Raw genomic sequence first — 16206 nt, 5'->3', positions numbered from 1 at the left:
CCAGTAAAAAGGATTAACAATCCAGACAAAATAGTAATTAATAGAAATCACTCCTAGTGTATGACGCTATTATGTACATATATAGATAAAACAATGACAATCATATCATGACTTGGTATCTTCCTATAGATGGCAATGTTGACTCCATTATTTGATTCCATATAAAAACTCTTGCCCTCGGGGCATGAGTTTGAAGCCAAAAATTTGGTTTGGTGGACATTTTATTTTTAGAAAGATTCTCAAGTGTTTGGGGGACTAATTCTGTTTTTCTAATTCTTTGTTTGAATTAATGAAAATAACATAAAAAAATAGAAAAAAGGAAATAAAATAATTAAAATTTTACTGTTTAATTGAGATGGGGACAAATTAAAACATAGAATCCCCTCCCACACACCCACCAAAAAGAAAGGGGGGATATATAGTTTTTTTTCCCTTAAAAATTATACAATAATAAAAAAATTATGTTGTTAGTATTTTTTAAATTCAAACCAACTTCACACAATATTAAATTTATCTTTGATAGCATCACATTAAAACTTTTCTATCTATACTTATATCAACTTTAATTTTTCACACTTTAATTTATAAACTTTATTTTGGCTTCTCATTAATCCGAACTCAATCCAAAATTGATTTCGATGAGTTTGAATTTTTAAATATATTTTTAGGATGTGTTTGAGTTATATTTTGGATCAATCCAACTCATTCTAATATATTATATTCTTTTAAAAAATTATAAGATTTTTTAACAATGGTGTATTAATAATAATTTTATTATTAGTAATATATAGTATTTTTGTAAAACATAATATTATATTTATATTGATATTATTTTTAATATATATATATATAAATTAAATATCTTAATTTAAATTTTATATTTGTTTTATTCTATGTTTTAATTTTACATGTTAAAATTGATATATTAGGTTAATAAATTGTGTTGACCCAATTTTATTTCATATACTAAAAGGGTGTAGATTGAATCGGATTAGTTTTACACAAATGGCCTTGTCAAATTTTGAGTTGCAAATAGCAACAAAAATAAACTTGTCACAACACGTCTCACACTCAATACTCTATTTGTATGTTTTTCTTTCTTTTTACAGTTAAATTACTTATTTGATTCCTATAGTTTTTTGATTTATATATTTTTAATTTTTATAATTTAAAAGTATTTTTTTTAATCTCTGTAATTTATATTTTAATTTTCTTTGAGTCCTTATAATTTGAAAGTGATATTTTTATTTTTTATAATTTGTATTTTAATTACCTTTTATTCTCTATTACAAAAAAATATATAAAAATAATTAATTATAATTTAGTTATAAATTATCAACTATTTTTTTTATTACAATCTATCTTGTAATAAATTAGTTACGAATGACTTGCTAATAGTTTTGTAGTTAATTGTAATTGATAATATTATTCATATTTTGATAATAAAAACTAAAACAAAATTAAAATATAAAATATAAAGACTAAAAAGACCACTTTCAAACTATAGAAATTAAAAGAGAATTAAAATATAAATTATAAGAACTAAAAAAATTATTTTCAAATCATAAAGATTAAAAAAGAATTGAAATATAAATTATAGTAACTAAAAAAATCACTTAACTAAAAATATAGAAATCTTAAAATTATAAGAACCAATAATTAAACCTATAGTATATCACTTATAACATGCATTACTTGTTTCTTATCTCTTTTCTGATGTATGTATAAAGATTCTTCTTTACATGCTAATTATATCATTTTGTTACCAAAAACTATTTATATTAAGCTTTAATTAAGAAATCTTTATCTATTATTTATTACATTGTTGTCGTTATGCTTTTAACCATTAAGTAATTTATTATAATTGTTATAAAATTGTTATCTCTATCTCCCAAATCCCAATCACATAATCTATTTTATCACGTATTTTTTCTTTTTCTCTTTCTCCTATAAACATTGTTATAAAACTTTAGCGTATAAATAAGTTGTTCTTTAACATATTATATGTCTAACACAGTGGAAATTGTAATCATCAAATTTAAATTATTACATATTAATAGAAATTCTAGAAATATATATAGCATCCCCTATTTTAGGACACAAAAGATGCTTAAAGTTACAAATTAACCACAATTAACTTGGATATTTTTGTTATAGTACAGCTTAAAAGAAAACACCTATTTTTAGCGCGCTCCTGTAAATCATTTGCTATTTTGGGAAATGCCTTGACCCACCAACCTATGACCATATAAAAGTCCATGCACTTGAAAGGTATTGATTTAAGGAAACATATCGATCACAAGGAATCAGAAAACCCAGAAATCCACACACACAGGCTTTAGCAAGCCGTGTGTGAAGGTGTGTCTGGTCTGTGATTGTTATTAATTCCTTCACTAGACCTCCTAGTTAAATTAACCTTTTAATAAATGTCACACTCGCTCAAGGTTTTTTTTGTTTTCACTCTCTTGTTCCTTGCTGTGGTTGAAGCTAAACACAAAAAGAAGCACAAACACAAAATCCGCCATGGTCCTAAACCATTTCTTCCCCTGATCCCACCCTTTGGTTCTGATGAGCTTCCACCCGTTCCCCAGCTCCCGCCCATTTTCGAGCCCCCATCCAATATTCCCCAGCTCCCACCCTTTCCCTTGAAGCAAGATGGAGAAGAAGGACAAGGGGTTGAAAATACTCAGCAAGATGCAAAAGAAGGGATTGAAAATAAACTTTTCGAAGTAACGTCCATTGGACACTGGGAGATAATTTCTGAAAATGCAGGTGTGTCAGCCATGCACATCAACTTGTTACCCACAAACAAGATCATTGTCTACGATGCCAAAGTTTACCGCACCTCAAGAATCAAATTACCCGATGGAGTGCCATGTGTTCCATACAGAGATATGGGGGGTCAAGAAGACAAACTCGATTGTTTTGCTCATGCCGTGGAATATGACATTGAGACTAACCAAGTTAGGCCACTCCAGGTTTGTCTTTTTCTTTTTCATTCCATGCACTTTTAAAGGGAAGAAATAATGATGACAAAATAATGAAGCATTAATTATATTATAACTTGGGTGTAGATAACAGCTGGAGATCCGTGGTGCTCCAGCGGAGGGGTTGCACCTGATGGTACCTTTGTGAGTGCTGGTGGTTTTGACACCGGAGCAAGAAGCGTTAGATATATGGGTCCTAATTGCCAAAATTGTGAATGGAGGGAATACGACAACATATTCGGAGCAGACAGATGGTACCTACCTAGTTACATATATACCATTTTCATAAATCATTTATTAATTTGAAATTTATGTAAACTTATGAATTATGATCAATAGGTATGCAACTCAACAAATCCTTCCAAACGGAGAATTCATTTTGGTAGGAGGGCGTAGATCATTCAGCTATGAGTTCATCCCAGTAGAAGGCCAAAGGGGCGAGAAACCCTACTTTTTCCCATTCTTATACGAAACTTCAGACATAGATGAGAACAATCTCTACCCTTTTGTGCACCTTTCCACAGATGGAAACCTCTTCATCTTCTCTAACAATCGTTCCCTTCTTCTGAACCCCACCACCCACAAAATTGTTCGCACCTTTCCCGTCTTACCCGGTGGCTCCCGCAACTACCCTGCCTCTGGCATGTCTGCCCTTCTCCCCATCAACCTTAACGACCCCGCCACCGCCACCAAGGCTGAGGTCATGGTTTGTGGCGGCAACCTTCCCGATGCCTTCCATATTGCCGAGACTACCAAAATCTTCCTCCCAGCTCTTCGAGACTGCAACAGGTATATATTACACATTAAATAAATTGCATTTATCTTTCTCCTTAAACTAAAAACAATCTACCAATGGAGGTTGGATCTATAGCCGAAGAGACTGGTCTCCCACGTTTAGTATTAAACTGTGTCGTCTCAAACATGATTTCCTTTTGAAGAATGAAACTTGTGGGATAAAAAACTAAAAACAATCTAACTTATGAATATACTTTTGAGTTTAATTTTCATTTTAATTATAAGGTGAAATCATCTTTATATGTGATTAGATGATGATGTAAAGAATGTTGATGAGATAATTTTAATTACATTATATGACAGGTTAACCATTTCGGAGCCATTTCCTGAGTGGGAGAGCGAGTTGATGCCTTCAGGGAGAACAATGGGAGACCTTTTGGTCCTCCCCAATGGGGACCTCTTGCTCATCAATGGTGCAACCATGGGTACGGCTGCATGGTGGGATGCTGACTTGCCTAACTACACGCCCGTGTTGTACAAACCCGAGGACCCTAAAGGGTTGAGGTTTACGGTGCTTAAGCCAAGCCAAATTGCGAGAATGTACCACTCCACTTCCACGGTGCTTCCCAGTGGAAAGATTTGGGTTTCTGGAAGCAACACCCACAATACCTATAGGGATGTGGATAAGTTCCCAACTGAGACAAGAGTTGAAGCTTTCTCTCCTCCTTATTTGGACGCCAACTTTGACAAGTATAGGCCACAAATTGACGAGGATGCTTCGGAGAAAGAGTTGGCGTATGGTGGTTTGTTTGAGGCAAGTTTCTCGGTGGAAGATGGAGCTGAGTTAACCAAGAATAACATTAAGGTGTCCATGTATTCTCCACCCTTCACTACTCATGGCTTCTCTATGGGACAGAGGCTTTTGTTTCTCAAGATTGACGAGTTAAACGTACAAGGCCAAGAAGGGTCTTACAGGGTTAGAGTGGAGGCGCCTCCATCCAATGCCATAGCTCCTCCTGGATACTACTTGCTCTTCGTCGTTTACCGTGGCTTGCCTGCAGCCAAGGGAATGTGGGTGCACATTCAATAGAGATTTTCTAATTCTTCATTTAATTTGTATGCTCAATCGAAATTCTAATTTATTAGAAAAGACTTTAGTTTCTAATTACTATACATTATTATTGCACGGGTAATGCTGCTTATTAGTATGTGTTTTGAACTAGGTTATATTGCGTGGCCTTCAAATATTTTATCTGTACGTGTTTGGAAACCCATTAATAACATGAGAAATCGCATCCATCTATTAGTAGACGCGTTAGTAATACTCCATTTAAATGTGAGAAAGTGCATCAATGACGTAATATCAAACACATTTTATTAATTTGTTGCACGAATGCTGAATTATCATGGGAACGACATCCGTTTGGCTTTTACATTGATACATCAGATTGTCTGTGAAGGAGCATTTGCTTATTGGGCCGTGTTGTGAAGGCTTCTCCTTTTGAATGGATATTTGTCAAGGCTTATTGAATGTTAACATGAGAATATATATACTATTTGAGATGAGAAGGCAAGCTTTTGATATTTAAAGTATGACTTATTATTAGCAGCAAATGAACCACCTCTTCAGTAGCCACACTGAAATATTGCAACTCTCATGAGAGCACACAATAGCATGTCACGTGGTTTCGTGGTTGGCATCAGGGTACAAATTACTACCTTGAGCAACTTTGGTTATGTGGAGTTAAGATAATCTTAATTCTGCGGTAACATAAATTGCACCACCAAGGCTAACAAATTGGGGGCTCATTGGACATGTGGCGTGGGAGCCCTTTATGTGTGGTAATTGCAAGGCATGTACGCCATTTTTGTATTCATAGGTGGCTGATAGTGGGGTTCATATTTAGCATTTTTGAATTTCTGGTTGTTTTGGGTTGTTGGAGGCTGTTAAACACTATAAGGGGGCTGCCATCTAGTTTGTTTTTCAGATATATATATATATATATATATATATATATATATATGTGTACTTTTGGGATGGATATTTTTTGTCACACCTTGTGCTCAAAAGACACTCTGTTAATAATTTTTTATAGAATAATAAAATTTTTCAGCATAACACATTCTTAATAAAAGATGAAAAACTAGCTTTAATTATGACTAAACTTCAGAATAAGGATTTGTATATACGAAATTGTGAGTGTGTATTACATTGTTAAATTTAGTACAACTCAAAGTCATTTTAGAACATTGCGTGAAAATTAACAAAACCCAGGTACTCTGCTAGTTCTCTACATAATGCTAAGTCATGCAAAGCAAAAATATTAATAAGAACCAACAACAAACAAAAACAAAAACCATACCAAAACACATCAGAAACAAAAAATCAATGAATCAAAAGGGAGCTTACCTAAGAAACAAAATCAAAATAAAAAACAAAAAAACATTATCAAAATCGATCTTACCGATGGTTACCCGAGAAATAAAATCAAAAGCACAAATCATGACCAAATCTAAATCAACAAACCTAAATTACAGAAGAAATGCATAAATAAGAGAGAGCACGACTAAGTGAGAGACGAGAACCAGCGAGCAACAAGAGCAAGAGAATAATTTTCAAATTCTCTCTTATTTGGAATTCAAATTCTTTGTTTTTAGTTAATTTCACTCCTCAATAATTCTTTATATTTTAAATTTTCTTATAGAGCACCCAACAACGAATTTTACTACCAATAAGTCATATATCTGAGTGAAATTGAACTCCGCCAAACAAAATTTCAAAGTTAAAAACTGGTAAATGAAAAAAAATATGATTGAAAAGAAAGATCTCACTAAGAACGATCAATCAGATTTATAATAAAAATTAGTTGAGTAAAGTTTATAAATTTTACTATAAAGAATTTTAAATGCACTCTTAAATTAAATTTCCTTCTTAAACTCCTTTCATTCAAACACCTTAATTTCACTTGTAAGTCTTAAGAAGCATAACCTGAACCTCATTACTATCTCCCATATTGTTGGTTATATTACTTGAGTAAAATTAGTTTTATGATCTTCTAATTTATTATTTAAGTTAAATTTGGTTCTTTAATTTTTTTTGGATTCAATTTAGTCCTCTAATTTTTAAAATCAATTCAATTTGATCCTTTAATATACTTTTATTTTTCAATTTAATCCTTTAATTTTTAAAATCAATTATTTTTTTAAGATGTAAATTTTGTGATGATTTAAAATTACTTGGTGACAATTTTAAACCGTCCCAAAATGACATTTCTTACCGTTTAGACTAAAAGACTAAATTAAAACAATTTAAAAATTTAAAGAACCAAATTTAAAAACTAATTTAAGCTATTACTTTGTTCTCCTGATTCTTACCCTCTCCTCTTTGCCAATCCCTAGCTTCGGCTCTCCCGGGAGACTAGCCCAGTCCACTGATTCTGGTGCGGAACATGTCTCATCTTCGGGAGAGCCTAGCCCAGTCCACTGATTCTGGTGCGGAACATGTCTCATCTTATGATTTAAAATCTGTCAATGCTGGATGGCCGATTAATCTACAAGGAGACATTTTGGCCTCTTAATTGGATTTTTTAAACTGAGAAAATTCTTCTTGTGGTAGCTGTATATTAATTTCTTAATCACCTTAAGGTAGCGGATAACAATATTTTGTTTTGGTCGATTGTCACTAGTGCATCCTTACCCCTTGGGCTCTTTCGCGTTTTTGGAAGAAAACATGCTGAACTCCTTAAGGACTGCTACTCCCATTCTGCAGCATTTCTAATATTCTTGAGCACGATATTATATTTACCCCGCGTTCCAGCTAGCAGGCAGCAGCACCTCACCAACTTCCCATGAATCCTACCGTGTAGGCATCAATATACCATTGGTATTTCTAATTATTTTGAATCTTGATTTATGACATCATCTTAGTGTAAGATTTTGTTTTGAAACAATTAAAATTATTGGCATGCCTGTGATAGCTGGGAAATATTTAAAATACAAAAACAAAATTGCACCAGATTTCAAACACTTGTACGCCATCAGGAGCCAACTTATTTATGAAACCTGACATAAATTCTGTAGGCTCCCTGTTCTAAAAATAATAATATCAAAATGACAAATCCTATGAACAGGTCCATATATATTCAGAGCAATTAAACGTATAATAATCAGAGTTCATCTTTAGAATGTCATATTGCTCGCTGTCATATATAAAGACAGCACCAACCAAGGATAAATCGTCCAATTTTTCAACATCATAGAACGGCAAACACAGACAAAAGGTTGTTTATAGGAGTTAGTAAGTCCAAATTTGAAAAAATGTGGGTAGCTTTGTTAATCTTTGCACTCGCACCCAACATTATCCAAGTGGATGCCAACATTTCCAAGAGCATGCACCTCACTTGGGGTGTTCGGCATGCTTCAATTCTGGGTGAAGACCTTCATCTTGTGTTGGATAAAACCTCAGGTGAAACATTTATGCCTAACATGCATGAATTTAGATTTCAATTGACTCGTATCTTTTGGCAAGAAATTTTTTGCATCCAACAGATAGGAATAATTGAAAAAAAGTTTCAAAGTTTATTGCATTTTCAATATGTTGCAACTGAATATTAGTGGAAGAGAATGATAACATGGTCTAATCTTAAAACATTTTACACAAGATTTGTAATCAAACTAAAGATTATGCAAAGTGACGTAAATAAATAATAAAAAATGCATTAATCTGTTACTAGCTAAAGTAGAACAATGTGGTGTTGCCTATGGATTTTAGGATCAGCTGCTCAATCAAAGAGATCATTCTTATTTGGAAGCATTGAAATGCTAATCAAGCTGGTACCTGGTAATTCTGCTGGAACAGTTACAGCCTACTATGTAAGTTCACTGGATCTCAGAGATCTCAAAAACACTAAAATATGTTCTTTTGAACAACCAAATCTATCAAACTCCCGTTACTAAATGAAGTGTCCATGTTTCTCACTCAAAATCCATACAGTTATCCTCTGCAGGAAGCCAGCATGACGAGATAGATTTTGAATTCTTAGGCAACAGTACAGGACAGCCATACACTGTCCACACTAACATATACACACAAGGAAAAGGAAGCAGAGAGCAACAATTTTTCCTCTGGTTTGACCCAACTGCTGATTTTCACAATTACACCATTCACTGGAATCCCACAGCAATTGTGTAAGTTGATAAATTTTACCAGAACAAAAAGCTATTCATTCCCCCCCCTCAAATTGTGTATGATCCATTAACTAACTATGAGTCTATGACGGGTACATCAGATGGTATGTTGATAGTGTGCCAATTCGGGTTTTCCGAAACCATGAAAAAGAGGGCATTGCTTACCCAAACAAGCAAGGAATGAGGGTTTACACCACCCTATGGAACGCAGACGACTGGGCAACCAGAGGCGGCCTTGTTAAGACGGACTGGCACAGCGCACCATTCACTGCCAGATTCCACCATTTCAGAGCAAGGGCTTGCAAGTCGGGCGGAGCAAGGAGCACCAATCAATGTGCCTCCAATGTCCCTGCAAATTGGTGGACTTCCCGGAGATACAAGCAGCTGAGTCACTCCCAGATCGGACAGCTAAATTGGGTCAGAAATAATTACATGATCTATGACTACTGCACAGATACCAAAAGATTCAACGGACAAATCCCTCCGGAATGCTTTAAACCACAATTCTAGACATCTGATTTTCCATGCATTCACGCAGCAGTCAGCAACTCAAAACATGTAACAGCAGCTAATCGTGACAGCTCAAGTGTTTTCTTTTTCATGCCACATTCGTTTGCTATTTGTCACGTTCTTGGTGATTCGTCCATTCTTGTTGACTCACGATGTACTGAATAATGCTGAATTGTCTTATCTATGGAAGAATAAATAAATTGTCCAATACAGAAATTTGCAAATGGAAGAATTCGAGTCTCAGAACTAAAGGAACAGAAAAATTAAGAGAAAAAATGATTTAATAGAGATTGTAGAAAAGCTAGGAATGAATACAGAAGCAGAGACCGAGGACGATGAGAGCGGTACCGAAGAAAGCACGGGGGAGGTGGGTGCGCTCGCCGAGGAGGATGCCGAAGACGGCGGTGGCGGCGAAGGTGGTGGCGTTGGTGACGGGGACGGCGAGGGAGAGCGGGGCGTCGGAGAGGATGGCGAAGAAAGTGGCGGAGGCAGAGAGGTTGATGAGGAAAGGGATCGAGTATTGCCAAATGGAGAGAAGCTTCACCCAGTTTCCGAGGGAGATGCGCATCTTTTGGCACAGAGTTGAGTGCGGATTTGGCTTTGCGGAGGATTTGAGAGCTTCGTCCCAGAGTAGCGCACCCCGGCGCATGATAGCGTTGGTGGCGCCCCACACTATACCCACTGCGATCATCTTCTCCATCGTTGCTCCTTCTCTCAACCCTCCCTGCCAACTTTTTTACACTGCATGATCATGGGCTGGGCTGGGCCTCCAACCCAACTAGACTGCCATTACCGAACCTTAAAGAGTCTTAGTATTCAACTTTCCACTAATTAAAAATTCTGAGAAAAATTCTTAATTCAAATCCAGATACACATAATTGAAATGTTGTTTATAACTAATTAATTGAACAATGTTTGCTTTGCTAAATAAAACCATGATATTAATATTCGAAAACACAAACATAATTGTTTCACTGTTTTCATTTAAAAATGTCACGGATAATGTAAATTATTATTTTTTTATTAATATTAATATAAAATATTTATTAATTTTATGAATGATTAATCACCTACTAATAATTTTTAGCAAAAATATTTCCTTTCAATCATATGAAAAAACATGTAGTTAAAATTATAAAATTATTTAATCATTAAATTATAATATTTAATAATTAATTTAAAACAATTTATTATTAAATTATCGGCATAAATTTGTTATATTATTTTTCATTACAAATTTGATTGTTTATCTAAGAAAAGATGAAAACAAAGTGAAATTGTGACGTTGTAGTGATACTAGCACCACGTCCACGTCATTCAACACAACAAAACACCTAGGCAGCAGTAAGCAGTCTTCGTGAACAACTCCGGGAAAGGACAGAAATAGCCCCGCCTCCTCCGCAATTTAATTTGTCTATAATACCCTTCAGCCCCCTTCTCTGCCTCTGCTGTGCTGTGTCTGTGTGGCTTTGATTTCGCTTCCGAAGCGACAAGCAGCACCCACTCTCTCTTCTCGGACCTTCCAAACATGGAACGCATCGTTGGCGGCAAGTACAAGCTCGGGCGCAAGATCGGAAGTGGATCCTTCGGCGAAATCTACCTCGGTGAACCCTCTCTCTTTCTCTCTTCTGCTACTGATTTCACAGTAACCGTTGATTGTAGGCTTCTCTGTTCTGATCGATTGCTCTCTTTGCTGTAGCGACGCATATTGATACCTTCGAGATCGTCGCCGTCAAGATCGTAAGGCTCCGCGTACTGCTATTTGCTAGGGGTTTTCCTATTTCTCTCTGCTTCTGTGCTATTATTTTGCAAAAGCTCTCTGGTTGTCTCTGATTGAAGTTGAATACGTCAATTTACGTATATGATCACCTATTCATGAATTGACATGAGTTGTTTTGATTGACGCTACCTAAAAATTAGGTTTTAATCCACTGAAATTGAACTTTACCGTGTTACGATACTTACTCGCCCTCTCACGTGTTGCAGGAGAATAGTAAAACAAAACATCCCCAACTGCTTTACGAGGCAAAGCTCTACAATATTCTTCAAGGAGGAAGTATGCATTTTACAATGTTCTTCAGGTGAAGTTGGTGACTCTAATTAAGAAATTGAATATTGTAACACTTTTGCATGCAGGTGGCATTCCTAACATAAAATGGTCCGGCATAGATGGGGAGGATAATGTGCTTGTTATTGACTTGCTTGGGCCGAGTCTTGAGGATCTCTTTGTGTATTGTGGAAGGAAGTTTTCATTGAAGACTGTATTATTGTTGGCTGATCAAATGGTAAGTTGCCGTGTTGATGGGTCGAGCTGAACTGAACTCCCTCCTTCCCTGACCCTTCCTGTCAAACTTTCTTCATTTTTCTGTTAGTCTTGCACTACCTGTCGTCAATGTTACTTTCTTAAATCTTCTTCTATGTTTGACTCTAACTGTGTATTTAACTATTGACTATTTTTTTTTTTTTAACAGATCACTAGAATAGAATATGTGCATTCTAAAGGATTTTTACACAGGGATATTAAACCGGATAACTTTCTCATGGGACTTGGTCGAAAGGCCAACCAGGTAACTATCTTGTTACTGCCCTTATGCATTTATTTAGGTTCCATATATATGTAATTGTTCTGTTCTTTTCAGGTTTACATAATTGATTTTGGGCTTGCAAAACGATATCGGGATTCCACTACTAATCGCCACATCCCTTACAGGTACTTCTATAGTATTCCTTAGTAGTTCATTCTTTATTTTTTTATTTTTTTATTTTGATTTCAACATTTATATCTTGTAATTTCCGCCTCATCTGATTTTGAATTATTTTCATATTACCACCTACCTCTTAATCAGTTTTCATGAATATATTATATTTTTGTTTGGAATATTCCTTTATTTTCTCTGTATCTTCTTTCTTATTGTCTACGGGAAATCCCCTGGAATAATACTAACAATAGAAACACACAGGGAGAACAAAAACTTAACAGGTACTGCTCGATATGCAAGTTGTAATACTCATCTTGGGATTGGTAAGTTAGAAATTAGAAAAAGTTATTAACCCATTCAGCCTAAATAAATTTTTATTTATTTTTCATTTGCTATATTTTTTTATTTATTTTACAGAGCAAAGTCGACGGGATGATTTGGAATCACTAGGATATGTACTTCTGTACTTCCTAAGAGGAAGGTACCATATTCTGCTCTACTTTTCTTCCAAGTATTTTTTTTCTATAATTGAGATTATATAATGAAACATTCTCAGTTTCTCACCTTTAAATGGCTATATTTATGTGTTTAGCCTTCCTTGGCAAGGTCTAAAGGCTGCTACAAAGAAACAAAAGTATGATAAAATATGCCAGAAGAAATTATCAACTCCTATTGAGGTATGTGTTTAGACTATATCTGTCTTGTGAAGTCTCCCCCCCCCCCAAAACCAACCCACCAAAACAACTAATGATATGCTCATTTGTTTGTTATTTTCCAAAGGTACTATGCAAATCTCATCCTGTAGAGTTTGCCTCGTACTTCCATTACTGCCACTCTTTGACATTTGATCAGCGACCTGATTATGGATTCTTGAAGCGCCTATTTCGGGACCTATTTGCTCGAGAAGGTGAGTATTCTTTTAATATTTTGTACAACTGTGTCAATATGCTTTTTGGAAAAGTATCATTGGTCTTGGGAATATTGTTACAATTATAAATTTGGAGAATAAGATATCTTATTAGGAGACCAAGGGGAAGGGAGTTTTTTCTTTAAATAAAATACAAGGATTTTGTTGAAGTTATAGGGTTACTTTTTGGTATAGAGGGAGGAAAAGGAAGTGAAAAAAAAGGACTAAATACACTGAGATTGATATTGGTATGATGTGTTACTGTATGATACAAAATGTAAAGCACTAGCCTTATTTATAATAACACTAGGTCATAATCCTAACTGAATAAGGTTACTTTATGATTTTACCTTTCTTGATGTATGTCAGGTTATGATTTTGATTATGTATTTGATTGGACCATTTTGAAGTACCAGCAATCTCAAAAGAATGTAATGCTCCCTCCATTATCTGTAAGTATATTTGATTTTTGGGCCATGTTCTTATATATTTTGAGGCAGAGGAAGAGGGTTACTGATTATTTTGCAACTTGAATCTTCCTGTGCTCCTGACAATATTAAATTATGTCATACCACAGCCAGTTCCAGGAGCAAGTAACAGTCGTGCAACTCCAATCGATGTTGACAGCCATCAAGGTTGGTCAAATCGTTTTACTCATAAAACGTCTAGGTTCATGGATAAATTAGCATTTACTTTCTACTTTATTGAATGCTCTATTATTTATTACTTGATTGGCAGGTCTTAATGCATATTCAGGGCATGTTAAAGAGCGTATTAGAGCTGGTGATGCTACTGGTTCTGGTGTTAAAATTCAGTTTAAATCACCAGTGGGTAAAAATTTGAGTTATGAGAATCCACTTGACAAAAATGTAAGTCATGTTAAAAAATTCACTTTTCTTGCACACTAATATATCTATAATTGAACAGATGAGTGTTTAGCAAGCATTGTTCAATTATTTTTTTGCAGATTTTTGGAGAAGCAAATATACCCTCTACTTCATTTTCTCCTGCTAGTACTTCAAAAAGGAACTCCTTAAAGCAATCCTTGTCTGCTGAAGCTTCCAACCCTGGACATGCACAAGGCAGTAAAATGGGCCCTTCAAGTAGCTGGATGTCATCTCTGCAGCGCATGTCTTCTGCTAAATGATTGCCAAATATGGTAATTTGCTATCTTGTTTTTTGCAATGCTGTAATATTTATTATGTAATTCTTATCCTTGACCATTTGTATTTTGTTGTAAATAATTGCCAAATATGGTTATTTGCTATCTTGTGTTTTGCAATGCTGTAATATTTATTATGTAATTCTTATTGTTGACCATTTGTATTTTGTTGTATTTCCAGCTATGAAGCTTTGAAGAAGATTCTGTGCATCTTTTCCCAAAGTGTTTGGTCAAGAATATTCAAGTCATTTATTCATGGAGACTGCAAATGTGCTAGAAAATTAACAGATTGCATAGCTCCTATTTTGAGGCCATTTAGTGTTGCTTCTTTCCTGAGGTGACTACAAATGATTGTGCGGTATAAAACAGACTTCCCAAGCTTGGCTCCTGTTCTGTACATAGATGTCAAATTTGGCACACAGCAATATTTTGTATTCATGTTTTCATGTAACATTAATGTGTGAAGTAGCCTTGTTACTCCGATATGTTACCTGATGATAATTATCATTGTGCCATACAATAAGTGGCGACAGAGTTTGTTTTAAAACTTCTAAATTATTTTGTCAATATTATAAAGCGCAAATGTATTTTCAGTTTCTTTTATTTAGATATCTTTGATAACAGTATTTTAGTCTCTGTTTCTCATTTATTTTTACCTGGTTATATAAGTTTATATAGAAGAAATGATACATTTATACTTTCAATGCCCACATCACGTTAGAATAAGATATATAATCTGAAAGAGTTTTACATTTATCAATTGTTTTCATGTTAAGTATTTCAACTTCCTCGTGATCACATGATTTGCGCTTCATGATGGTTAGTTGCACTTTCTTGTTATTCACCAGGTTATTATCGAAAGTGTAAGCTATACTGATACTGAAGCATGCTGACCAAAAAAAAAACTGATACTGAAGCAAACATTATGGCTGAAAGATCACTGAAATAATGGTCTCTTATGAGTTATCAAAGGTAGTTCTTGGTGCCATATGTTTTAAACTTAGATGATTATGAGGATGTCGTCATTTGAAGAATTACTCATTGAATTCCCGTTGCTTTAGGACTATTGAGGAACATATATCTCTGTTTTAAATATGAATGTTTGCTTGAAACAAGAGTTGCTTTATATATGGATGTTGGTTGGTAAAGGTCTATTGAGGAACATATATCTCTGTTTTATTTGATTCTATCCATCCTCATCTCTGTAAGGCTGCGAATTATTTTTTTAATCAATGGACATGGCTGATGTGGACCACTAATTAGGATTATTATATCTCTATTTAATTCTTAAGTTATTTCAGTTTATCCTGTTTCTTTATCTTGAATTATTTGTGGTTCCATTGATAAGCAAGACCACCTGTAACTTTATGACCCCTCTACCCTCCCCCCATTTGTTCTACTTTAGTCTAATTGCTGATTTTGTTCCTGACTAATTTGTATTTTAGGTTTTCCACTATTCTCTATCCACATACTAACCGTGTCAAATAGAGTACATTGATTGGGTGAATGGAAAGTCGGAACTTGCAGGCTCTCTGGAGGTATTTCATATGCCAGCTTTATCTCTCTACTTGATTAGATTACCCAGCATTAGAAAGGATTGCAGGGATTGTGAAGATTATTCCAAGGCATCCTGCTTTTCCATGAGGTTGGTGTTTCAAACATATATAGCCAAAATAATACTGTTATATATGCATGTATAAATGCTGAATTATCAAATCTTCCCAGGTGAGTGAATGGAATTTGTGCTTGAAACACAGGAAAACCACATCTGTGAGGTGCACTTTTCAGAATTTGATTAGTAGGGAGTGCTTTGCTGGAATCAGTGGAATGCTAAATGTTATTCAAATAATTCCAATGTAATTTATAATTCTGAAAAAATGCATGTTGAAATGTATGGTTAAAGATTCTTCGCTGTGTATGCCGAAGAGACCTTTTAAATTTCATTTGTATCAATTACAGGGTTGAGATGTGTCTCAATTACAGGGGTTAATGCAGATTAGTTTTGTTAGACGCCTTTGA

The 16206-nt window shown here is 34.7% G+C and overlaps 4 protein-coding genes across 7 annotated transcripts; 3 read left to right on the top strand and 1 right to left on the bottom strand.

The window, feature by feature from the left end:
• The first annotated feature begins 2294 nt into the window (after positions 1-2294).
• LOC114424645 (aldehyde oxidase GLOX1-like) lies at positions 2295-4949 on the top strand. Its single transcript, XM_028391507.1, has 4 exons — positions 2295-2978; positions 3075-3241; positions 3327-3776; positions 4086-4949. Exons 1-4 carry the CDS (start codon positions 2427-2429, stop codon positions 4810-4812), a joined length of 1896 nt encoding a protein of 631 aa, XP_028247308.1. The 5' UTR covers positions 2295-2426; the 3' UTR covers positions 4813-4949.
• A 2985-nt stretch (positions 4950-7934) lies between these two features.
• On the top strand, positions 7935-9651 carry LOC114424732 (probable xyloglucan endotransglucosylase/hydrolase protein 26; the record flags this gene model as incomplete). Its single annotated transcript, XM_028391572.1, has 4 exons — positions 7935-8187; positions 8494-8594; positions 8716-8909; positions 9011-9651. Coding segments are annotated over 4 exons (957 nt in total), but the record flags the coding sequence as incomplete, so codon positions are not given.
• LOC114421151 (transmembrane protein 234 homolog) lies at positions 8333-10218 on the bottom strand. The gene is made up of 2 exons (XM_028386963.1): positions 9768-10218; positions 8333-9600 (listed from the first exon to the last, which is right to left on the bottom strand). The coding sequence occupies exons 1-2, from the start codon at positions 10117-10119 to the stop codon at positions 9533-9535; spliced, it is 420 nt and encodes a 139-aa protein (XP_028242764.1). The 5' UTR covers positions 10120-10218; the 3' UTR covers positions 8333-9532.
• A 571-nt stretch (positions 10219-10789) lies between these two features.
• Positions 10790-16206, top strand: LOC114421150 (casein kinase 1-like protein 3). Of its 4 annotated transcripts, none has more exons than XR_003668496.1 (18): positions 10790-11023; positions 11119-11159; positions 11406-11475; positions 11556-11704; positions 11891-11986; positions 12059-12129; positions 12380-12441; positions 12536-12599; positions 12711-12795; positions 12899-13025; positions 13395-13477; positions 13603-13660; positions 13782-13894; positions 13993-14184; positions 14369-14545; positions 15036-15159; positions 15633-15832; positions 15913-16206. XR_003668496.1 is itself a non-coding variant. In XM_028386962.1 (15 exons), exons 1-14 carry the CDS (start codon positions 10948-10950, stop codon positions 14170-14172), a joined length of 1293 nt encoding a protein of 430 aa, XP_028242763.1. In that variant the 5' UTR covers positions 10792-10947; the 3' UTR covers positions 14173-14184; positions 14369-14798. The 4 variants fall into 4 exon arrangements, 1 of the variants encoding a protein (XP_028242763.1); XR_003668495.1 differs by having other exon boundaries at positions 10792-11023; positions 13764-13894; positions 15945-16206; XR_003668494.1 differs by having other exon boundaries at positions 10792-11023; positions 13764-13894.

Source organism: Glycine soja, chromosome 8 (assembly GCF_004193775.1).
Source record: "Glycine soja cultivar W05 chromosome 8, ASM419377v2, whole genome shotgun sequence".
Taxonomy (NCBI): Eukaryota; Viridiplantae; Streptophyta; class Magnoliopsida; order Fabales; family Fabaceae; genus Glycine; species Glycine soja.
This window is presented reverse-complemented; position numbering and strand designations above follow the sequence as displayed.